This window comes from Hypanus sabinus, chromosome 9 (genome assembly GCF_030144855.1).
Source record: "Hypanus sabinus isolate sHypSab1 chromosome 9, sHypSab1.hap1, whole genome shotgun sequence".
Lineage (NCBI taxonomy): Eukaryota > Metazoa > Chordata > Chondrichthyes > Myliobatiformes > Dasyatidae > Hypanus > Hypanus sabinus.
The window spans coordinates 132,557,438-132,583,059 of record NC_082714.1 but is presented as its reverse complement, the minus strand read 5'-3'; the positions used below and the strand labels follow the sequence as shown (position 1 = coordinate 132,583,059).

At 38.1% G+C, this 25,622-nt stretch overlaps 1 protein-coding gene across 2 annotated transcripts in view; it reads left to right on the top strand.

Moving 5' to 3' along the window:
* The window catches only part of ptgis (prostaglandin I2 (prostacyclin) synthase), a 60,216-nt gene that overhangs the window by 11,529 nt on the left and 23,065 nt on the right, over nt 1-25,622 (top strand). For both annotated transcript variants that reach the window (XM_059980596.1, XM_059980598.1), the window contains exons 2-4: nt 6,766-6,889; nt 10,216-10,394; nt 24,867-25,010. In XM_059980596.1, the coding sequence (XP_059836579.1) occupies nt 6,766-6,889; nt 10,216-10,394; nt 24,867-25,010 (447 nt within the window). The remainder of the gene's footprint in view (nt 1-6,765; nt 6,890-10,215; nt 10,395-24,866; nt 25,011-25,622) is intronic.

Genomic DNA, 25,622 nt, shown 5'->3' with positions numbered 1-25,622 from the left:
GCAGCATGAAAGGAGACCCTGTTTGTAGAGGGACAAAGTACAGAATCGGAATCAGATTTATTATCATTGTTGAATATCACTTAAAAGTTGTTGTTCAGCAGCAGTATAGTACAAAAACATGGAAGTCCTATAAGTTACAAAATAAGTAAATAGTGCCAAAAAAGTGAATAATGAGCTAATGTTTGTGGGTACATGGACCATTCAGAAATCCAATAGCGGAGAGGAAGAAGTTGTTCATAAATTGTTGAGTATTATGTCATCAGGCTCCTGTGTTCTTCCCTGATGGTAGTAACCAGAAGAGGGTAGGTCCCTGATGATGAGGATCCTTAATGATGGACACCATTTTCTTAAGGGATTGCCTGTTGAAGATGTCCTCAATGGTAGGGAGGGTTGTACCCAAGATGAATCTGGTTAAGTCTACAATCCTTTGTATCCTCTTGTGATTCTGTGCATTGAAACCTTCATACCAGGCTGGTGTTGCAGCCAGTCAGGATGCTCTCTGCCATATATCTGTAGACATTTACTAAAGTCTTTGGTGACATAGCAAAAGTCCTGAAACTCTTAACATAGTAGACCACTAGTGTCCCTTTATCGTGATTGCATCAGTGTTGGATACAGAACAGATTCTTGAAGAAGCTGATACCCTGGAACTTGCTCACCCTTTCTGCCAATGCCACCTCATTGCAAACTAATGTGTGCTCTTCTGACTTCCTGTTCCTGAGATCCACAATCAATCTTTGGTCCTGTTGACATCTGATTAGCTGTTTTTTATGTTTGGAAAAAAAAAACAGAATTAATATACTCTTAGTTCTAATTTAATTAGTAATCGTGTTGCTATTTAAATAGGCTCATTACATATTTCTAGTTGAAATTTCTTGTTTTGCTTCGGATTATATCCTGTCCATTTGCTATATGTGACAAAATGTTTCATGGGTGTATTACTTAAAGGGGAAGCATTAGTAATATTGATGTATTGGAAATAGAATGTCTTGACTTGGCTAGTGTGTTTATTGAATGAAGTATTTTTTATTTAAAAAAGTAAATTTGAAGGGAGCCCTCTCAAAAATTAGTTACTTAATTTAATCTATTTTAATTTGTTTTACTAATTTTAATCTATTTTAACTTTATTGAAGTTAAAATAGTAGTAGTCGTAAAGTCTGCAAAAGGAAAGTGGCCTCCGAAGGGTTAATGACAAGTACAGTAGGAAATGCAGTCACTCTTTGATGTTTGCATTAAAATTCCTGTATTTTTTATTGGTGCCTTTTATAATGTCACAGTAATTACCGTTATTATTAGGGGAACATAGCATTCTGCACGTACATGGCAAAACTCCCACAAACGGCAATTTAATAGCTGCATCTTTTCCAATGGATTTTTGTGGTAAAATGTTAACAGGTTCTTGGCAGCTTTCCTCCAGAACACTTGCAGTGTTGCCTCAGGATATGGCAGCTCGCACTCCGAAAGTCGCACGTTTTGCTAATCAGAAAGCATGAGGTCAAACTTATTTTAGTCTATTGACAAATGACGTATGTTCTCTTAACTTAGATGTTACAAAATATTAATATGTGGCATTTCCTGTTATCACTAACGGATATATTGAATCATTAAGCAGTTCGTTTCCACGAATTCCCAATCTTAAAAAGAGATCCATGTTTCAATGATTTTAACTACTTGAAAGTATTTCAGGAAGGAAGAAAATGTATTCTGTCATGACTGGAAATAGTATCCTAGCCTGACATTTTGATTTTTCCTGCACTATCAACAAAAGAAAGCTTCAATTGCACAATCATTCACATTTCATGGCTGACCTAATGAATGAACTCCCTTTAACTGCTTTTCAAGCCAATAAACATTCATTTGTTGGATGAGAATTTAGTGAGGAAAAATCATTACAGGAAACTAGTCCCACTTAACTGAATTCCATAAGTAAATACTGATAGATCACTGTGTATATGCTAATATCATTCGGAATAACTATTTGTCACTTTGGAGTTTTTGCATGATTGCTCAGGGAAGCTGTAAGCAACTAATCCTGGTAACTTGGTAATTGGTAGGTAGTAACTAGTTTATTATTGTCATATGCACCGAGATAAAGTCACAAACTTTATTTTGCATGTCAGCCATACTGATCCTTTCACCACATCAGTACATTGATGTAGTATAAGAAAATTGGGCAAAATGTATTACAGTTGCAGGGGAAGTACAGTGCAGGCAGACAGTAAGGTGCAATGTCACAACAAGGTAGATTCAGAGAGAAAGAGTCCGTCATATTTTATAAGGGAACTGTTCAATAGTCTTATAACTTCAGGACAGAAGCTGTTCTTGAGCCTAGTGGTATGTGTTTTCAGATTTTCTATCTTCTATCTGATGTAATTCTTCCAAATTCATCAAGAAAACCAAATATTTATTCTGAAGAAGCCTTTGACTAAACTTCCAGGACAGAGAAGGACAAACATTGATTTCCCAGAACACTATTTTGAACAGCATTTTAATTTCTGTCTGCTTTAAAATGCCTTCTTTGAATTTACCCACTGAAAATAAGTGATACATATATTGAAACACGAAGCAGTATTTTAAGAGACAGCTTGAGTGAATCAATCATGAAGTCCCAACATTGGATTCTAATATTAGTGCACTTATCATTGCCACAAGAAATAGTTTCTGCAGTATTTCTGTAGATTTCTAAATGAACATAGTACCTGAATTCTGGTGAATCAATGGATATTGAGTGCAAAATGAGTTGCCAGCACAAGTGATTCATGCGAGCTTGATTTCAATGCTTAAGCGAAGTTTCAATAGATAGCAGGGATATGGAGATCTGTGGTCCCAGTGCAGGTCATTGGGAGTAGGCTGTTTAAATGGTTTCAGCATTGACTAGATGGGCCAAGGAGCCTGTTTCTGTGCTGTACTCTATGACTCTATGAAAATGACAAAAGAGGGGATTTTAGCGCAAAAGTTAAATCTCAGATTGCCATAGTTTTGGCAGGGTATTCCTCCTCGGTCACCAATTTAACTCTTATCTATGACCACATATTGAATCAAATTGAATCTGTCTTATTGAAGATTTAAACCTTCAAGTAATTCTTAAAACATCTTTGATGATCAAACATTTTGTGAACCAGGTGCCTTTTACACAGCCTCCCTCATTCTTCTAAACTTCTAAACTTCAGCAAGTACAGACAGAGAATCAGCAAACATTAATCCTGACATTCACATGAAACTCTCTAGACTAGTTTTCAAGCCAGCACATTAGATAAGGGGTCCAAAACTGGTCTCAATGCTCCAAGTGCAGTCTGACCAATGCCTTATAAGGCCTCGGCATGTTCTAAGTCAATGTCAAATTAAATTAAACAAAATTAATCAGACCTGGAAAGTGGATATGACATTTTCTACAACATTGTATTTGCATTTTGGAATTAATTGTGTTGTAACTGTCTGAAACTAAGTCACTTGGATGCTGTAACTGGAAAATGTAAAAATATTTGTTCCGACCACAAACCTTCAGGAGAGTGAGTCTAGCTGGATTCACCTAGACTCCAATAGAACCTCAATTTCAACAGAAATATAACAATGATTAACTACAGTTTCAATTGCTAAAAATTACTGACTTAACTTTACCATTTGGAATATCATCAGGTAAGTTTACATAATTACATACAGTATTAATAATGACAGCATATCCCAACTAGCAGAATCCCTTTGAATAATCAATACAGGTGCCTGTTCTAACAGCCTTACTTCAAACTCCAGACACCAAAAATATACCCTTTTGTTGTAGTGTTAAAGGATGGCTCCATAAATACAAAAGAACTCAGAATGTTGATGCCTTGTATCTATTTTCTGTCTGTCTGTACTCTGTTTTGAACTGTGTATTTATTTTGGGTTAGGGCATGGTAGCTGCTAGTCATGTGTTGTCTTTAGTTCAGTTTTTAGTTGTGGTTAGAGTTAGAAGCAACCAGAAATGATATATTTTTGTTGACCGCTTCGTTTTTCTTGGATATGTTTTGTTTATTGTTTAAATGAGTTTAAGAATGCTTGGCTTAAGTATGTTTGAGTATGCTTAGAATGGTTCTTTCATATCACCAGTTTAGCTTCATTAGTTTTAACATTACAAGACAGTTTGTCTTTGTGGGTTTCTCAATAGATGATTCTTTGACTTTGGAATATTGTTATTGCAGAGAATAAAAAAGAACAAACTGAAATTATTGTTTGGAAGTTACTAAAGCAATGTTTTAGAGGAAATAGCTTTCATCGTTTTCAGTGCATCCTGTCTAGTTATTACTTGTCTTCATGTCTTTAATTGTTTGATTGGCTAAGGGAGCTTTACAGAATTCTGAGAGGTGTCATGGTAGGGGTTGCTAATTGATGGAGAAGGGTGTACCACCATGGAGAAGATATAGCCATGGGAGCTGAGGTTGCAAATAATGTAGACGAGCATTTAATTCCTTCTAAGTTTAAATTAACATACAACCAAAATTGATCCCATGCGTCTTACACTTTTTCCTCACTGTTAATTCTTCCAAACATGTGTTCATATGATGAAATCTTAACCATTTACTCAATCCATTCCCTCACAGTGGGACATCAGAGCTTTTTCCAGCTTTTTGCAGCTGTGATGAGACCCACCTTTAAAATAGTAAATTTGTCATTGTTTACATTGGGTATCATTGTCCTGTCACCCAGGAGACAAAGCTGTGGGCACAAGGGCAGTGTAGGACCTGACCAATTCCCCAACAAATCAAGAACTTTACACCAAAATGGACGAACCATGGAACACTCCCAAATCATGTGCAAATATGTGCCCAACTCATTTTTACATTTTGAGCATAAATGATTATCAACAATCCCCATTTTGTAGAGTCTAGTTGGTGTCCAATAATATCTGTACTACCTTATATTGAATAAATTTCCCTCTCGCTTCCTTAATATGTCTACCCAAATTTGATAAAATATTTGACCACTCATTATCTTCAATATCGCTTCCAAGATCCTTCTGCCATACTGCTTTGAGATTGTTATACGGTTCATCCACAGAGTGCTTGAACATTTTATAAAACACTGATGCTTTATGAACTTCCTGTGGTAGTGTAAAGTATTCAGTTAAAGGGTTACTTTGTGGGCCACCATTCTTGAATATGAATATATAATGTCTTATTTGTAAATACTTCCAGAAATTCTCTTTATCTACAAAGCTATCTTTCCTCTTCAAGTCCACCTACGACATAAAAATCCCATTCTCATAGAGATCACCTATTGTTTTTACACCTTTAATCTTCCATTCTTTCCAGTACACCATTCTTTTCCCAATGCATATCGCAGGGTTATACTCCAGAGCGAGGAGTATAACTGATTTAAATGTGACATTTTACAAGCTTTATGAATTGTACTCCACACACTCCTTGAGTGAAATAGTATAGGATTTAGATTAGTCTTGTTTTCCATATGTTGTGAGAGAATGTTAACAGGAGAATGTGGTGCAGCCAAGCTCTGTCTATAACTACCCAGTCTAAATCAATATCAGCCCTGTCCCAATGTTTAGCTAACTTGGTCATTTCAAAGGATAATTTATATGCCCTGACGTCTGGTAGACTGAGCCCACCCATGTCCCTGGACATACACATCTTACTCATTTTAATTCTAGGCTTCTTCTTATCCCATAGAAATTCACTAATAATTTTTTTGTATTGCTTGTAGATCAAATCTGAAATATTTAAAGGAAGCACCATAGAAAGATAGTTAAGCTGAGGTGCTATGACCATTTTAACTACATTGACTTTACCCCAGAGTGACAGTCTCAGTGCCCCCCACTTATCCAGATTATTTCTTATCCTACTCAATAATGGCTCATAATTTTAAGTAATTATTTCATCCAAATTCTGACTGAGTTTGACCCCTAGATACTTCATTCCAACTGGCACCCATCTGAAATTAAACTGAGATATTGAATTTAATAACACAATTTTGAAACTGGCATAGCCTCAGATTTACTGCAGTTGATTTTATAACCAGACTCTTCAGAATATAATTGAATTGTTTTCATTAGTGGGTGTAAGGAATTACGAGGGTCACTAATCAGTAATAAAATATTGTCAGCATATAGCATCAATATATGCTCCTGCTGCAATCAGGAGGAAGGTACAGGAGCCTCAAGGCTCACATCACCAGGGTCAGGAACAGTTATTTCCCCTCAACCATCAGGCTCTTGAACCAAAGGGGAAAACTTATTTGCCCCATCATTGAAATGTTTCCACAATCTATGGACTCACTTTCAAGGACACTTCATGTTCTCGATATTTGTTGCTTATTTATTTAAATTTTTTTTCCATTTGCGATTTGTTTGTCTGTGGTGAACTACATATACCTGTCTGGACACGCCCCCTGCTGACTGCCTTTCTCAACTCACGTCTCCGAGCGTTATTGATGGTGCATCATTGTCTCTTGCACACTGTTTGAATGCCCAAGTTGGTGCGGTTTTTCATTGATTCTATTATGGTTATTATTCTATTATGGAGCTGTTGAATTTGACCACAAGAAAATGTATCTCAGGTTTATATATGGTGACATATATTTTCTTTGAACTTTGAAGTGACCCAGCTGTTGTTGCAAATATTAAAATTGATTGTCAATTCTGATATTATTTAATACACGTTTTAATCTATTTCTGTTGGTTCTTTGTTTAAGCCACACATCCATTATCCTTTTTAGTCATGCTCACAGCACTAATAATAATTGTTAGCCACTTAAATCTTTTAATTGTTCTTTTAGGTTACCAAGTGAACCACCTCTAGATAAAGGCCTTATCCCCTGGCTGGGACATGCTCTTGAGTCTAGGAAAGATATTGCCAAGTTTTTATTGAAGATGAAGACAAAATATGGAGACATTTTCACAGTAAGCTTCCTTTAATTTTGAGTCCAAACAATTGCCTAGAAATTGAAATTCATTCTTTTTTGGTGCACTAAAGATGACATAATGTCCATTTGTATTTACCGAAAAATAATCACAAAATGTAGTTCAGTGATACATGCTTTAACAGAAAACTTCATCAATGCCCGTTGGGATCTCTGCGCAGGCCTTACAACTGCCATTTTAATGTGCCACAAAATTAAAGGTCCAATGGCAGTCACACTACATTAACAGGTAGTCTTTCAATACCTATGCAAATAACCACCAGCAAAAGTCAGATGCCTGAGGTTAATTGTTTTTAGAATAATCTGTGACAAAGTCCTGTCCTAATGAGAAGTCTCGGCCCGAAATACTGACTGTTTACTCTTTTCCATAGTTGCTGCCTGACCAGCATTTTGTGTGTACTGTTTGGATTTCCAGTATCCGCAGATTTTTTTCTAGTTTTTTTTTAGACGTGTTCTGGGTATATTCAAAATTATTGCTATTTTAGCAGGAACAACTTTTACTATGCTTAACTGGCATCAAATATCTTTTATGCGCTATTTTAATAAAAATAAGGCAGAATGGTCCCAATTTCTGAGCATATATGTGCAAACCCAGATATACTTGTTGCTTCCAGATATATAATGTTGCTTTTGGAAGAACCTGAGCACTGCTTTTATTTCTATTGTCATTTCAAAGTGACTTCAAATGCAATCGCCTTGGGATATATAGCCTTTTTAGATATACAACACTTCTAATTTTCTAAATGAAATGCAAACCAGTCCACTTCTGTGAAGCAAATAAATTAGTTATATTTAATCGCCTGAATATAAACATGCACTAATTTATACCATACTAATGTGCAAAATTATGAAAAAGCAAGTGCACACAAAATGTAAATTTTTGTTTAATAAGACATTGATAAAGATCTATTGCTGTTATTGTTAGTGAGACTGTTTTAGTTTGAAACTTTGCAAAGCTGGTCAACATACTTCAAAAAGATAATAGCTCCCACTGCCCTCTAGTGGTGCAAAGAATCAAACACTTGAAAGGGGAAACCGCAGGATTAAACATGTCAAAGAAGAAATCACGATGGGACGTGCAATGATATTTTGGTTGAGGTTTTCCTCAGGGTCCCATTAGATTATTGCAGGTAGGATTAAATTTTACAAATATTATTACGTCTGGGCTAACATTGGTGTCAAAATAACAATGACTGCATCTTGCTACTTCTAAGTCTAGCAGCAATCTTACAAGTAATGTGTCTTTTTGTTATGGACTACGTTGTTGCTACATCATTGCTGCATTTAGTGCATTACCTTTTGGATCACTGGATTCAACTTTTGCATCAGAAGCCTGTGCAATTTACAGTATCTGTTTCCTTGCAACCCTGTTCCTTTTCAGCGGGCCTTTCTCAATCCTGCCTGTGTTTGTCCATTAGGGGTGTTATGCACCCATTAAGGACCTTCCTGAAATTTGATTTTCAACTTTCAACATTGAGTTCTCAAGTTTCAAGCAAGAATCAGGTGAATGACTACTGAAAGTATCCTGCTAAATGGATAAAACATGTGGAAATGATGCTCCCGCAGTTGCTTCCAACAACATTCCAGTAGTTTCACCCATACATTGAGAGGGTTATTAATTTCTTTTCTTAAGCTTACCATTAAAATTCCCAAGGAATGTATCAACCTCTGATAGCATGTTCAGAACCAAAGCATTTTTACCTCATTTTACCTACAAAAACAGAACAGTATCTTAGGTTAAAGTTCCCCTTGACAAGTATTCCTTCAAACTGTGCTGGTAAGTGTGTTTGGTTGCTGTATATTTATCAGCACAAAGCTTTCCCCTGGTTGACAAAACAATAGGTCATATTACCCTAAAGTTTAGCTGCTGGTTTTGCAGGGAACTCCTGACTAGCTGAAGTGCAGTGGCAACATATCCCAGGTAATCTATTTGTACTGACCTGGGGGGTTGGGGGGGGGGGAAGGTTAGATGCGCCTTGTATCCAAACCCTTACTATTCCACTAGCCATAGTTTGTGCATCTGCTGTAGCCCCATTCAACTGAACAGAATCCTCTGACTTGTTAGCAGGGAAGAGGGTTCTGTTTCTCACATTATTGTAGTTTACTGAAATTTCTAAATGATGAATGTAGCTTTAAATGAATTCATTTACATAAAAATTAATTAGAAACTGCAGAAAAGGCCTTATAATGACATAAGTTCTCAGGAAGCCGTCAAGGAGGTGCAGAAGAAGGGGGCCTTAATTTGCACCATCAGCACTGTAGTCACAGTGTGCAGCCCACTCTGCACGAATGACAACGCTAAGACCAATAGAGCACTGAGAGTGTGGCATGGCATTATTTGAAGGAAAACCAAATTATCTTTAATTTCCACGTCAATACACTCTAAATCAACATAACAAAAGAAAAGCATATGTAGTTAACAACACTTTGAGATTAAAGGCAACTCTATTTGGTTATTTTCTTTCCTACTCTGCTATAATGACTGAACCTGAGCTACTTAAAATGTACTTGGATGGTTACTGGATGTACCACGAAGCTACATGCTAAGAGATGGGGAATGCAACTAGCTTCAAAAATTCTTTGTTAGCTATGATGAATACAATGATTCAGATTTATTCCTTCTGTGCCCTGAATCTCAATAATCTGGAAAATTAACATGGCTGCTTTCAGTTCTAAATGGGGATATATGAACATTCATTAGAAAGTAAAAGAAAGAGACCTCAGATGGTAAAACAAAACAAAAAAACTAATGGATTAATTCAGTGGGGGAGCCCAACCCTTCCCCAGTCCTTCTTCATCACACACTCATCCATCTATCTGTCTTGCATCTTGTTTTGTTTATGTTCCCCACCACCACCCCACTATCTCACCTGGTTCCTGATGCAGTTCCTTTACCCAAAATGTTGATACCTTCTGTCTGCACAACATAGCTTGCTGAGCTCTTCCATTGGTCTGTCTTTTGATATATTGTGGGGGGGGGGGGGAACTTAACTCAAAAGCAGAACAAAACATGAAAAAAGGAAATGTGGCTTGCAGAAAATAACTGCCTATGAAAGATTTTGGAGAAAGAATGATTTACATGTGTCACATCAATTTTATTCATATTATGTAAATATTTTCAAGTGATCATTTTCTCCTTTACTTAAAGATGAGCAAATGTGGGATTGAAAGTAAAGGTAGGTCATGGATTTGCCTTTAGTACTGTTTGAGTGTTATATGAAACTTAAATTCACATGTCTAAGTTTTGTAGCATTCTCTATGTACCTACTAACTCAGGATTCTTGATCATGTTTTCTTTTCACGCAGGTCCGAATGGCAGGGCGATACGTGACTTTCTTATTTGATCCTCACTCATTCGATGCAGTTGTATCAGAATCCAGTGCAAAGTTGGACTTTACAAAATACTCATTAACTTTAATGGATAAAATGTTCAACGTTCAGCTTCCTGACTATGATCCAAATGAAGAGAAATCTTTGATGAAAATGTAAGCATTCTGAATTGAACTAAGATACAATCTGAAGTGTATTTAAAAGATAAATTATTCGACAGTGTGAGATTTCGCAAAGAGTTAAGATTCAGATAAAAAAAATTAGTCTATATTATTAATATATAATTAATTAGAGTCATGGTGTCATATGGCACAAAAACAGAACCTTTAGCTCACCATGAACATACTGACAGTCAAGTACCTGTATGCTTGATGTGGAATTTGCAGAGATGTTTAAAAAACATTAGCCCAAAATTTCCAAAAAAGCTGCTCAAAAAGCAGTTGCCTTCAGGTTATAACTATCCTCACTTCAAATGTGTCCTCAGGTGTGATCTTCAAAAAGGAGCCAGCCCCCATCTAGTCTGATTGACAAGACCTTAAGCAGTAAAGTGTCTGTAGAGTGGAAATACCACTGAAACCATTGGTAAAACTGAAGCCATGGCCTCCAAATGACCCTCCTGTCAAAACTATCAGTGAATGTTCATTGCTGAGCATACGACATTCACAAATTATTAAAGACTAATTGCACTATTAAAAGTGTTACTTTATAAAGAGGGAAGAAGAAGAAACACAGCAACTAATTCAAGTATTGCAGATGTTGAAACTGAAATAAAATAAAAAAAAGTATGTAGTAGGTTAGAACTATCTGAGTTAGTTTTGAGTTCATTATCATTATCATGTGCACGTGTACATAGATGCAGAAATACTTACTTGCAGCAATATCACAGACACATAGCATTAGATAATTAGTATTCACAAATTAAAATATAAATTTTGTGCAATGCAACTGTGCAAATGTTTCTAGCTCTTGCCTTAGCTGTGTTGTTAATGGAAGTTTCGGGCCGATATCTTGCAGCTGATTTTGTGGTTTCTGTCATCCTGACCTATTATGGCTTCTTGTCATGGCTGCTTTATATTATTGTTATCCTCATTCAAATTTAGCAGTCTGTTGGGAAGCCTATCTTCTCAAATATGTCTTGTCAAGATAATATATCTGTAAGTCATCCATTCCTTAACACAAGTTTCTGGAATCTCACTTCAGACATGGGCTGTTAATCATCTAGGACTCAAAAACCAAAACAATTCAGTATCAAAATCACCAGATGCACTTTGAAAACCCTGCAATGATTTAGTCATTAATTTAAATGCGAGTACTTTGGAAAAGCTGTTTTGTGAGAAATTGTTCAATAGTGCAGGTATCAACTCATTTCTTAAAGAATTATTGGGCATAGAATTATTCTGACACTTATTTTCTAAAGCATAGGTTAATGTCATTAAAATCTAGGAAGCTATTTGATAAATTGAAATTGAGAAAAGCTAACTCATTGGTATTTTATGAATTTAAACATTGAGAAATCTTTAAAAGAAGCAGTTGCTGAGGTAATTGAAGCCTTGGTTGGGTTGGATTCTGCTGAAATTCCCAGGTTCTATTTAGGACTCAGAGTTCTAAGTAGAAAGTAAATATATTATCAACGTACATACATATTGCCATATGCAACCCTGAGATTCATTTTCTTGTGGGCATACTCAATAAATCCATAACAGAATAACAACCATTACAGTTTCATGTAGATGCGCTCAGTGGTGGAAAGGCTTTCCTGTGATGAACTGAGTCATATCGACCACTTTTTGTAGGGTTTTCCATTCATACCAGGCAGTGATGCAGCCAGTCAATATTCTGTCCACTACACATATATAGAAGTTTTTTCCATGTTTTAGAGGTCATTCCGAATATTCACAAACTCCTAAGGAAGTAGAGGTGCTGCCATGCTCTCTTTGTAATTGCACACAGGTCCTCTAAACCAATAACACCGAGGAATTTAATGTTGCTTACCCTCTCGACCTGTGATCCTCCAATGAGGACTGGCTCATTGACCTCTGGCTTCAGTTATGTTTTGTAACGTCAAAACATTAAACTAATTTAACAAAAGATATTGGAGTTTGGGTATGCGGGTCCAACTTTGTACTTACTTCACAAATACATATCCTGTGGTGGCGTAATGGCGTATCCAATTCATGTATTTATACATATAACCTGTAATTAAATATTTAAAGAGCAAGAATGCTTATTCAAACAATATGTTTACAATATTACTCAAATACTACTGAAATTTTAAATACACACCTGTTTCCAACCCCTGAAGCCAATAATCATCTGCTTGGTTTTGCTGACATTGAGTGAGAGGCTGTTATGGCATCACTCAGCCAGATTTTCAATCTCCCTCCTATATGCTGATTCATCACCACCCTTGAATCAGCCTAAGGCAGCAATGTCATAGCAAACCTGAATACAGCATTGAAGATTGTGGTTATCCACATAAAGTGTAAAGCTAGTAGAGTGGGGCAGGGGTGAGGGGGAGAGTTGCCAAGCACACAGCTCTGTGGGGCACCTGTACTGATGGACACCATGGAGCAGATGTTGTTACCAATCCAAGGACTGCAAAGGCAGGAGAAGGAAGGGTAGTTAGCCCAACATCTATCACCAGGAAAATGCCGAAACCTCTTGTTAAGCAGGAGGATATTTATAATATCATACAAAATCAAGCAGAGTCAATGTGGCTTTATGAAAGGGAAATTACATTTGACATACTTGGTAGATTTTTCTGGGGATGTAATGAACAAGGTTGATAAAGAAGAAAATGTAAGTTTAGGGTATTTAGATTTCCAGATGGCATCTAATAAAGTGTCACATTAAAGTTACTGAATGACATACTGGGTGTAAGATTTTGGCATGGATTGGGAATTGACTAACTAATAGAAACAGGAGTGATTGCCCCTAGTCAATGTTCGACTATAGTAAAAATGCCTATGGTCCAACCAGTCAATTATTGTCGTATTCCTTTAACCAACACTTAACCAATACTTTACTGGCCATTTCTGTTCTCAAACCTATGTCTTTCCACTACATTGCTAATGAAAGTAATTGCAAAGAAACAAACATCTAAATCTTTACATGTTCGAAAACACTCTGTGAGCCATTTTGCACCCAAACCTGCAAATTCAAATACAGAAACTAGGTCTATATTGCTTAAGACAAGGGCATTTTTTCAGGTAAACATGCTTCCTATACATATTCTATAACTTGCTTCCAAGTCCCTCTGCTAAAAAATATATCCAGCTATAATGGTTGACCTGGACCCTCTAAGAAATTAATGCAATCCACAATTATTTGTATTTTTTTTTCAAATCCCATATTGCCATTCATAGGACTGATGGATTATGCAACCTCCGTACAAGGTTACATAATAGTCTGGACTTTGCTGAATAGTGCCCATCACCTGCTGAACTGCACTGATAATTTTAATTTGCCTAGCCCACATGAGGATAGGTAATCCTGCAGATAAAGAGCTTCCTGCACTAAAGGCAGAGCCTCAAGCAGCAAATCAAGTGATGTAATTACGTCATTTGGGCTGGCCTGTAAAAGCCCTTTCTTTGAAGCTCTTCCGATTTATAAATGATAAAGCCGCATTTCCTTGACAATATAAAAACATTCAAATACAATTAATTATTTAGAAAGACTAAAATAATTTAAAAAGTATTAAAACTCGGATTTGCTCTCACTGGAGAGTAGGGAAGTTAAATCATGCCCTTGCACACGTATGAAGGGCACAGAGAGTAGCAATTCAGAATATATTTTCTCAAATATAGAGGATTCTAAAAATAGAGGGCATAGGTTTGAGGTGAGAAGGGAGAAATTTTACAAGAGATCTGACAGGAGGCAGAAAGATTGCTTTGAGGTGATCAACTGGGACTCAACAGAGAATCTGAACAAATCTGCTGTGGTGGCAACAGACTTTATAAAAACAGCCGCAGATAAGAATGTACCCACAAAATCATTCAGTCTTCCCCATCCAAAATCCCTGGGTGAACCATAAGATCCACAGTCTGCTGAGGGCCAGATCAGTGGTGTTCAAGTAGGGCGATCAAGTAAAGAGAGCCAGATACGGCCTCGAGAAAGCTATTGCACTTGTGAAATGGCAATTCTGGATCAAACTTGAATTACTGAAAGATGCTCACTAGCTGTGGCAGGGTTTGAAAGCTATCACCTACAGAGTGAAACTGAGCAACATAGGTGACAAAAAGGTTTTGCTCCCAAGTGAACTCAGTGTCTTTTTCATCACCAAAACATGGAGACACCTCATGAACTCCCACAGTCCCTGTCGACCCTGTGATTTCAGTCGCTGAGGCTGACCTGGTATCATCCTTCAGGAGGTTAAACCCATGAAAAGCATCCAGCCCAGAGGGGTATCTGACCAAATACTAAAGGTCTGTGCTGATCAAGTGGTTGAACTTTCCACTAATATCTTTAAGCTCTCTACAGTCTGAGGTACCCACCTGTTTTAACCAGCCTTCAGCTACACCAGTGCCTAAGAAGAATATGGTAACCTGCCTTAATAACTACCATTCAGAAGCACTTAAATCATTTGTGGTAAAGTGCTTTAAGAGATTGGAGATGAAAAATATCAATTCCCTCCTGAGAAACTGTTGTGTATTTAATATTTCAGTGATAGTTGAATAATATTATAAATAGATTGTTTGATTGGGCACTCTTGATTTGTTTTAATAATTTATTACAAGTAGTATACAATAGGATATGAATGGCATATGTAATCACGCTGCCACATCATACCTGACAGCTCGCTTAGAGCAAAAACAAAGTTAGACATGTTACTGCCGGCTCTGTCTTTTTGCTTTCAATTAGTTTTATGTTTTGGAGTTGCAATACATAAAAGTGGTGACGAGGAAGTTCCAAACGAACTCGAGGCAACTAAATACCTGTACAAATTCAGGAAGACATTCCAATTTATAAAAGCACAGTGAGACATTTATGATTTTAAAACAAGCCCATCAGGTGTCTATTTAGAAAAGGAGACTGAGATGATCAAGTTTATTAAAAATAGTCAGAAAACAGACAAATTCACAGGTTTATAAACAGTGAGTTTATAAACAGCTTCATAAACAGTGATAATCAAAAAATAAAAAATGCAGAAAATATCAGAAAGATTGACATGTTCAATTGCACAAGAGATAAATTATGATGTTGTAGCTATTAGTGAAACATGGTTGCAGGAAGGGTGTGATTGGCTACTAAATATTCCTGGATTTAGTTGCTTCAGGTGTGATAGAGTAGGAGGGGCCAGAGGAGGAGGTGTTGCATTGCTTGTCCGAGAAAATCTTACGGCGGTGCTTTGGAAGGATAGATTAGAGAGCTCCTCTAGGGAGGCTATTTGGGTGGGATTGAGGAATGGGAAAGGAGTAGTAACACTGATAGGAGTGTATTATAGGCCACCTAATGGGGAGCGTGAGTTGGAAGAGCAAATGTGTAAGGAGATAGCTGATATTTGTAGTAAACACAAAGTGGTGATTGTGGGAGATTTTAATTTTCCACACGTAGACTGGGAAGCTCATTCTGTAAAAGGGCTGGATGGTTTAGAGTTTGTGAAATGTGTGCAGGATAGTTTTTTGCAACAATACATAGAAGTACCGACAAGAGATGGGGCAGTGTTGGATCTCCTGTTAGGGAATGCGATAGGTCAGCTGACAGATGTATGTGTTGGGGAGCATTTCGGGTCCAGTGATCACAATAGCATTAGGTTCAATATAATTATGGAGAAGGACAGGACAGGACCTAGAGTTGAGATTTTTGATTGGAGAAAGGCTAACTTTGAGGGGATGCGAAGGGATTTAGAGAGAGTGGATTGGATCAAGTTGTTTTATGGGAAGGATGTAATAGAGAAATGGAGGTCATTTAAGGGTGAAATTATGAGGGTACAGAATCTTTATGTTCCTGTTAGGTTGAAAGGAAAGGTTAAAGGTTTGAAAGCACCATGGTTTTCAAGGGAGATTAGAAATTTGGTTCGGAAAAAGAGGGATGTCTACAATAGATATAGGCAGCATGGAGTAAAGGAATTGCTCGAGGAATATAAAGAATGTAAAAGGAATCTTAAGAAAGAGATTAGAAAAGCTAAAAGAAGATACGAGGTTGGTTTGGCAAATAAGCTGAAAGCAAATCCGAAAGGTTTCTACAGTTATATTAAAAGCAAGAGGATAGTGAGGGATAAAATTGGCCCCTTAGAGAATCAGAGTGGTCAGCTATGTGTGGAGCCGAGGGAGATGGGAGAGATTTTGAACGATTTCTTCTCTTCGGTATTCACTAAGGAGAAGGATATTGAATTGTGTAAGGTGTGGGAAACAAGTAAGGAAGTTATGGAACCTATGACAATTAAAGAGGTGGAAGTACTGGCACTTTTAAGAAATTTAAAAGTGGATAAATCTCCAGGTCCTGATAGGATATTCCCCAGGACCTTGAGGGAAGTTTGTGTAGAAATAGCAGGAGCTCTGACAGAGATCTTTAAGATGTCATTAGAAACGGGGATTGTGCCGGAGGATTGGCGTATTGCTCATGTGGTTCCATTGTTTAAAAAGGGTTCTAGAAGTAAGCCTAGCAATTATAGACCTGTCAGTTTGACATCAATGATGGGTAAATTAATGGAAAGTATTCTTAGAGATAGTATTAATAATTATCTGGATATACAGGATCTGATTAGGAGTAGCCAGCATGGATTTGTGCGTGGAAGGTCATGTTTGACAAATCTTATTGAATTTTTTGAAGAAGTTACGAGGAATGTTGACGAGGGTAAGGCAGTGGATGTAGTCTATATGGACTTCAGCAAAGCCTTTGACAAAGTTCCACATGGAGGGTTAGTTAAGAAGGTTCAGTCGTTAGGTATTAATGCTGGAGTAATAAAATGGATTCAACAGTGGCTAGATGGGAGATGTCAGAGAGTAGTGGTGGATAATTGTTTATCGGGATGGAGGCCGGTGACTAGCGGGGTGCCTCAGGGATCTGTTTTGGGCCCAATGTTGTTTGTAATATACATAAATGATCTGGATGATGGGGTGGTAAATTGTATTAGTAAGTATGCCGATGATACTAAGGTAGGTGGTGTTGTGGATAATGAGGTGGGTTTTCAAAGCTTGCAGGGAGATTTATGCCGGTTAGAAGAATGGGCTGAATGTTGGCAGATGGAGTTTAATGCTGAGAAGTGTGAGGTTCTATATTTTGGCAGGAATAATCCAAATAGAACATACAGGGTAAATGGTAGGGCATTGAGGAATGCAGTGGAACAGAGAGATCTAGGAATAACAGTGCATAGTTCCCTGAAGGTGGAGTCTCATGTAGATAGGGTGGTGAAGAAGGCTTTTGGAATGCTGGCCTTTATAAATCAGAGCATTGAGTACAGAAGTTGGGATGTAATGTTAAAATTGTACAAGGCATTGGTAAGGCCAAATTTAGAATATTGTGTGCAGTTCTGGTCACCGAATTATAGGAAAGATATCAATAAATTAGAGAGAGTGCAGAGACGATTTACTAGGATGTTACCTGGGTTTCAGCACTTAAGTTACAGAGAAAGGTTGAACAAGTTAGGTCTCTATTCATTGGAGTGTAGAAGGTTGAGGGGGGATTTGATCGAGGTATTTAAAATTTTGAGAGGGATAGATAGAGTTGACGTGAATAGGCTGTTTCCATTGAGAGTAGGGAAGATTCAAACCAGAGGACATGATTTGAGAGTTAGGGGGCAGAAGTTTAAGGGAAACACGAGGGGGTATTTGTTTACTCAGAGAGTGATAGCTGTGTGGAATGAGCTTCCGGTAGAAGTAGCAGAGGCCAGTTCAGTTGTGTCATTTAAGGTAAAATTGGATAGGTATATGGACAGGAAAGGAGTGGAGGGTTATGGGCTGAGTGCGGGTAGGTGGGACTAGGTGAGATTAAGAGTTCGGCACGGACTAGGAGGGCCGAGATGGCCTGTTTCCGTGCTGCGATTGTTATATGGTTATATGGTTATAAATGGATATTGTATACTAAGAGAATGAATTAGTATTTTAAAGCAAATGGAATAGCCAATCAAAAGTGGATGCCAGTTTTGCTGAGTACAATTGGGTTTAACAGCCTACATTTTGCTTAGAAATTTGACTGCTCCAACCAAATCAGCTGATATGAGCTTTGCTGATATTGTTGATGTAATACAAAATATTTAGAAACAAAATCATTGTTGATTGCAGAACACTTTAGGATTCATAAGTAGAATCAAAAAGAAGAGCTCCATTTCAGCATATGTGCCTGAATTGATGTTGTCTGTGCATTGTCAGTTCACTAAAGAGTTGAGGGATCGTTTTAGTTTGTGGAAACTTACAAGAAAGCATTCAAAAACAGCTCCAAACTGAAGCATAACTTACATTTAAAAGAGCAGTTGAAATAGCTGTGTCAATGGAAACAGCAGATAGAGACATAATTGAGTTGCAGTCAGGAATGGCAGTGAGTTTAAACAAACTTGTAATGTCGAAACAGAAACTGGTGTGTCTGAATGAATTGTGTTACCGTTATGGCAGGGACTCATATACACCAGACAAAAGCAGGTTTAAAGGCGAAACTTGCAGAAAATGCAACAAAGTTGGATACATACAAAGAGCATGTCAGGCAGATAAAGAAAATGGATTGCAGAGGGAAGAGAAAAAGATAAAAAGTCAACTTAAAGTTTCAAAAAGAGCATTAATCTGCATTCTGTTGATAAAAAATCTGATAATGATGAGAGTGACATAGGACTAGGTAGCCTTGAGATTTACAAAGTGAAATCCCACATGAGATAAGCAATATGGCTTACATCAGAAGTGAGCAGCAAATTAATTGAAATGGAATTGGATACCCTGTTTCAGCTGTTTCAGTCATACCATAAAATGAGTTTGGGCAATATTTCAAAGATATTAAACTGAAGCCTGCTGATATCCAGCTAAGAACTTATACTGGAGAAAAGATAACTCCTGCGGGCATAGCATTTGTAAAAGTGAGCTACAGCAACCAACAAGCCACATTTAGGCTAGCATGTGGTAAAAACAGGGGTTCAGCATTGTGAGGTTGTTAATAACAGAGATAACAACAATATGTTGGAGATCAATATGCCAGTTGCATGCTATATCCCCTGCAATAGTCTACTGAAAGCAAATTAAGGAAGGTGCTGGATGATGTCGCAGTGATATTCAAGATGGCATTACAAAACTCGGACGTATCAAGGGTAAAATAGTGTTAAATGAAAATGTCACACCCCAGCTTTTTTAAAACCTATCCGATTCCTAATAGCAGCCATGATAGGCAGCCAGTGAGCTAGATCGCATGGAGGCTGAAGGAACTCTTTCCAAGGTTGAGTGGAGTCCATAGGTCCCAGTAGCCAAGAAGAATGGATATGTCAGAATCTGTCACTATCAACCCAGCACCGAAAGTAGATCAATACATTCTATCCAAGATAGAAGATATTTTTGCAAACTTCTCTGGAGGAAAACACTTCAGCAAAGTGGAGATAGCTGAGGGCTACCTGGAGATGGAAGAAGACTCTAAAGTGTTTCTCACCATAAACACTCACCAAGGTCTTCATTGTTACAATAGGCTTATTGTTGGAGTAGCATCTGCACCTGCACTCTGGCAGAAAGTGAAGGATCAGGTGCTGGAAGGCTGTCCAAGCCCTCAGAGTAACCAAGATGACATTGTTACTGGTACAGATGGCGAGGTGCACTTCCAAGATCTTAAGACAATGTTAAAAATATTAGAAGATTATGGGCTCAGAGCATGATGCAACAAGTGTAACTTATTTAAGCCAACCATCACTTACTGTAGTCATGCCATTGATCCACAAGAATTACACAAATGTGCTGAGAAAATTCAAGCAGTGGTAGATGCTCCACGGTTCTCTCATGGTTCACGGTTCACGATCTCAAGGATCTCTCACGGTTGCAGTCCTTTATAGGATTTGTCAGTTACTATAACAGATTCCTGCCAAATCTCGCTACAGTGTCCACCCCTTGAACTCATCACTACAGATCACAAAGGAATCACAATGAACAAAGCAGTGTGAGGTGGTTTTCCAAAAGATAAAGGAAATGGTAGTGTCAAACACTATACACGCACATTGAGATCCACATTGTCCAGTGAAGTTTGCCATGCACTATTCAGGATGCCAACACATTCCGAAGAACGGTGTCCAGTGCTTTCAGAACCACTTTCTGTAGTCCCAAAGTCAACTCCTAAAACCACTACAGAGGATGTCCCTGAACAAGAGATTGCTTCAAAGCCAGAATTCTCACCTGCCAAACAGAGTGATACCCCTTATCAGGAAAGATGTTATTCCGCAAAAATAAGAAATCCTCCATAGCAAGTAAATCTTTAAGCCTGAATGAGACAATTTAATATTTACTATACTGTGGATGTGTATATCGTAGTTGTTTTGGATAATATACTGTTTATATGTTATACATATACATGGATAGAGAGCAGTGCATTACATATTTGAGTAGAGTTGCATTCTATACTAAGATGGAGTTCATAGCTAAACAGGGAAGATTATAGTGAAATCACAAACAAATGAAAATCTACAGATGTTGGAAATCCAAGCAGCACACATGAAATGCCGAAGGAACTCAACAAACCAGGCAGCATCTATTCCAAGGAATACAATCAATGTTTCGGGCCAAGACCCTTCATCAGGATGGAAAAAAAGATAAGGAGTCAGCGTAAGAAAAGGGGGGAGGGGAGGGAGAACCACAAGGTGAAACCTGGAGGGGAGGGGGAGAGCTGAAGTAAAGAGCTGGAAAGTTGATTGGTGAAAGAGATACAGGGCTGGAGAAGGAGGAATCTGATGGGAGGGACCACATTCAGGTTGGAGGAGCAACAGCTTATAGTCCACCTGGGTAGCCTCCAACCTGATGACATATATATTGATTTCTCGAACGTCCAGCAATGCCCACCCCCTTTCACCATTCCTCATTTCCATTGCCCTCTCACCTTATCTCCTTACCTGCCTATCACTTCCTTCAGGTGTCCCTCTCCTTTTCTTTCTTCCATGGCCTTCTGTCCTTTCCTATCAGATTCCTTCAATAGGAGGAAACCAGAGGTTGATGCGCCAGTTCTCATCAGAGGATCAGAGGCGGAGAGGATCAGCAACTTTAAATTCCTTGTTGTTTCCATTTTGGAGGACTTGTCCTGGGCCCAGCGCATAAGTGCAATTACTAAGAAAGCACGGCAGCATCTCTACTTCCTTAGGAGTTTGTGAAGACTCGGCATGACATCTAAAGCTTTGACAAAGTTCTGTAGATGTGTGGTGGAGAGAATATCGACCAGGTACATCACATCCTGGTATGCAAACGCCAATGTCCTTGAATGGAAAATCCTACACAAAGTGGTGGTACAGCCCATTAGAAGGTAATATCCTCCCCACCATTGAGCGCATCTACATAGAGCGCTGTTGCAGGAAAGCAGCATTCATCACCAAGGACCCAAACACCCAGGACATGCACTCTTCTCACTGCTGCAATCAAGAATAAGGTTACAGGAGCCTCTGAACTTACACCATCAGGTTCGGGAAAAGTTACTACCCTTTAGCCATCAGGGTCTTGAAACAACTTCTCTCATCTTCATCACCGCATTATTGAAATGTTCCCACAACATTTACATGGATTTACTTTCAAGGACTCTTCATCTCATGTTCTCGATATTTATTTCTTTTTATTTATTTGGTTTTTTTTTGTATTTGCACAGTTTGTTGTCCTTTGCACACTGGTTGATTGCCCAAGCTGGTACTGTCTTTCATTGATTCTATTATGGATTTACTAGGTATGTCCACAAGAAAATGAATTTCAGGGTTTTGTAGAGTGGCATATATGGGCATTGATAATAATTTTACTTTGAATTTTGTACTTTGATCAAAGTTCATGAATGAATAAGCAGTTGACATTTCAGGCCAAGAGTGTTGATTAGGACCAGAAAGGAAGGGGGCAAAAGCCAGGATATGAGAGCAGGGGGAAGGCAAGGAGTACAAGGTGGCATGTGAGTGGGAAAATGGATGGGTGGGGGAGAGGGAATGAAGTTGGGAGTGTTATAGGAGGAAAATGTAAAGGGCTGAAGAAGAACGAATCTGAAAGGAGATGACAGTGGAACATAGAAGAAAGGAAAGTCGGAGGAGGGAGGTAAAGAGAAGAAGAGGTGAGAGGGTGATCAGAAAGAAGGACGGTCGGGGGAAGCATTACTGGAAGTTAGAGAAATCATTGTTCATGCCTTTAGGTTGGAGGAGCAGCTAAGTATTACTTCCTCTATAGTAGTCACTCTACAGCAGCAGAAAAGGTTGTGAAGGGAAAAAGAAATGAACAGGGGATACATCTTCAGAATCACCCCCCCCCCCTTCAGTTTCTGCACATTTCAGGTCCCTGGACACAAGTAACCTAAGGCTGTTGACTCATCACTGCAGTGTGAATCTGTGGTGTACTGCTGCAACAAGTCTGAGACCCAATAAGGGCACACGACATATGCCGAGCATTAAAAGCTAAGGTTGACAGATGCAGATAGTTAAATATTGATATTCTTGTAGACCTGCTCCATGATTATGCTTTCTTTTAACAAAGGGAAGGCTGTAAATTGCACATAGTCAATGGGGCTATGGTATCATACACAGAGAAGCAAGTGCTGCAACCCATCTGTGTATACTAATCCCATCTACCAACACTTGGTTTATCACTTTAAGTTCTCAATTAGATATTTATTAAATGTTGTTGGCATACCTGCCTCCACCTTCCACTCATACAATGGGTTCCAGATTACAACCAGCATCAGGATGAAACATCTTCCTCAGATCTCTTCTAAACCTTCCTTGCCCCTTAAATATGTGCACTCCAGTTTTAAATGCTTCTGTTATGGTGAAAGTGTTTTGGCTATTACCCTAACAATCCTCTTTCAGCTTCTTCTTCTTCTTCTTCTTCTTCTTCTTCTTGAAAAACAAGATCAGCAATCCAGTCTCTCCTCAAAAGCGAAACAGTACATCCAAGCAACATTCTGGTGAACCTCCTCTGCACCATATCCAATGCAACTACATCTTTCTTGCTATGAGTGTTGCACACAATTGTCTAGTTGTGGCCTAACATTTTATAAATTTGTACAATAACCTTTCTGGCCTCTAAACACTGGTTAAAGGAGACGAGTACCCTGTATGCTTTCTTCAATGCCTTATCTGAATTTTCTGTCATCTTCTGGGATCTTTGGTTTTCTATACCAAGGTCATCTGTTCCTCAAGTTTTCCTAAAGCCTGTCCATTCATTATATATTTTGTGCACCAATTGGTCCTCCTAAAAAGTGTCACCCCATCTTTTTTGGAATTAGATTCCATCTGTTCACCTTAACAACTGATCAGTTTCATCTTATAGCCTCAGCTATCCTCTTCACTTCAAATACACTTTGTATGCAGACTTTCTAATCATGCCTCCTATATTCACGTACAGATCTCTAATGTGTATGAGGGGCATAATATTATGGTGACTGGGGGGATTTCAGAGGTAAGTTCTTTATACAAGGAGTGGTGAGTGCATGGAAAGCCCTTCCAAGGGTGGTAGCAGAGGCAGGTGCATTAGGGGCATTTAAGAAACTCTTAGACAGGCACGTGGCCTACTAAGGATAGGATAAATGGAGCGCTATGAGGAGGGAACTATCAGATTGATCTTCATGTAGGATTAAAGGGGCAGCATAATATCATGGGCTGAAGAACCTGTACTGTGCTGTAATGTTCAATGTTCTATGTATGGAACACACGGTAAGGGTCCCAGTACTGATCACTTGTCACATTCACATTTCCAATCACAAAAGCAGCCCTCCACCGTCACCATTTGCTTTCAATTACCATGCCAATTTTAGATCCAATTTGCCAACTTGCCCTAGAGAACAAAAGTTCTACACCTTGTGTCAGTGTCATATGCAGGACCCAATGAAGGGTCTCAGCCTGAAACATCAACTCTTTATTCCTCTCCATACATGCTGCCTGAAGTGCTGAATTCCTCCAGCATTTTGTGTGTTACTCTGGATTTCAAGCATCCACAAAGTCTCCTGTGTTATTAACCCAGCAAGGCTATTCCCTGTTGAAATCCAAGATGCATTAAGTAGTTTCTTTTATGCTGTATGGAGTTGGCACAGTAAAAAGAAGAGCTTAAATGATTCCATTTCCAGGCCAAAGAGGAATAATTTAAATTAATCACTATCATATAGAAAGTCACTTTGGTTTGCCTTGGCAACTTGGTGGGAGAATAAATTCAATGTAACATTAAGATACGGACTTTTATGGAATGTTGATTTCTCAAAGGGATGGCAGTCATGGTGGGAAATGACATCATGTTCAAAGACCTTGAAGATGAAAGAACATCTGAGATGGGCTGATAACTTATAAGTATAAGGGATCAAAGCTTGTGATGGAGAAGTGGAAGATCTCAACAGAGTTGGATAAGAGAAGAGAGAGATCATAGCATTTATAACATTATAATATTTATAACATTGACAGCATAAAATGGGAACCAGGGAGAATATGGTAACATGACTGGAAAGGGGAGCCAGGCATTTTTGCCAGCTATTATTTTGACGGCTAATGTTGCATGTTTTTGTTATGGCAGGCATCTCCAAGGAAAAAACCTTTCTTCACTCACAGATGCAATGCTATCTAATCTTAAAACATTGTTGCTAACAGATGAAAATGACAGAACATACACCTGGAAGCAGGAAGGACTATTCAACTTCTGTTATGGTACAATGTTCAGGTAGTGTTTTAATCAGCTGTCTCCTTAGAATTGGATCTGAAATTGGTCTATTATTGCTGCATGTTTGGAAAAGCTTGTTTTGCATTCATTAGACAGTGCATTGAAGGAGTAAAAGATAAAAACAATAACCGTAATTACAGAGAAAATACAGAGCAGGTAGACGATAAGATTGGGTAGATTATGAAGTCACGAGTCCATCTTATTGTACTCAGGAGCTATATTATAGCTGATGTGGATGTCACTCTTAAATCTGAATGTGTAGCCCATTAGTTACCAGCAAGGACTGAAATAGATTTGTGAATATTAAATAATTTTAAAGAACTTTATTGAATATTTAGTAATGATAAAATATGCTAATAGCTTATGTTCTATCTTCTAATGTTTAGAAATTAATCAGTATGTAAGATACAAATCTAAAATTACTAATAAAATGCATTAACTGTTGAGTGATTGATAACATAAGTTCTACATTTAAACTAGGACTTTGCTGAGGAAACTAGATGTTCATCAGTATCAGATGAATATGTTAAAAGCTAAATATTGTAAGTGTCTGCCTGCAGCTAAGTTTTCTCCTGCTCACATATATGAGAGAACAATAAATTTGTCACTGCA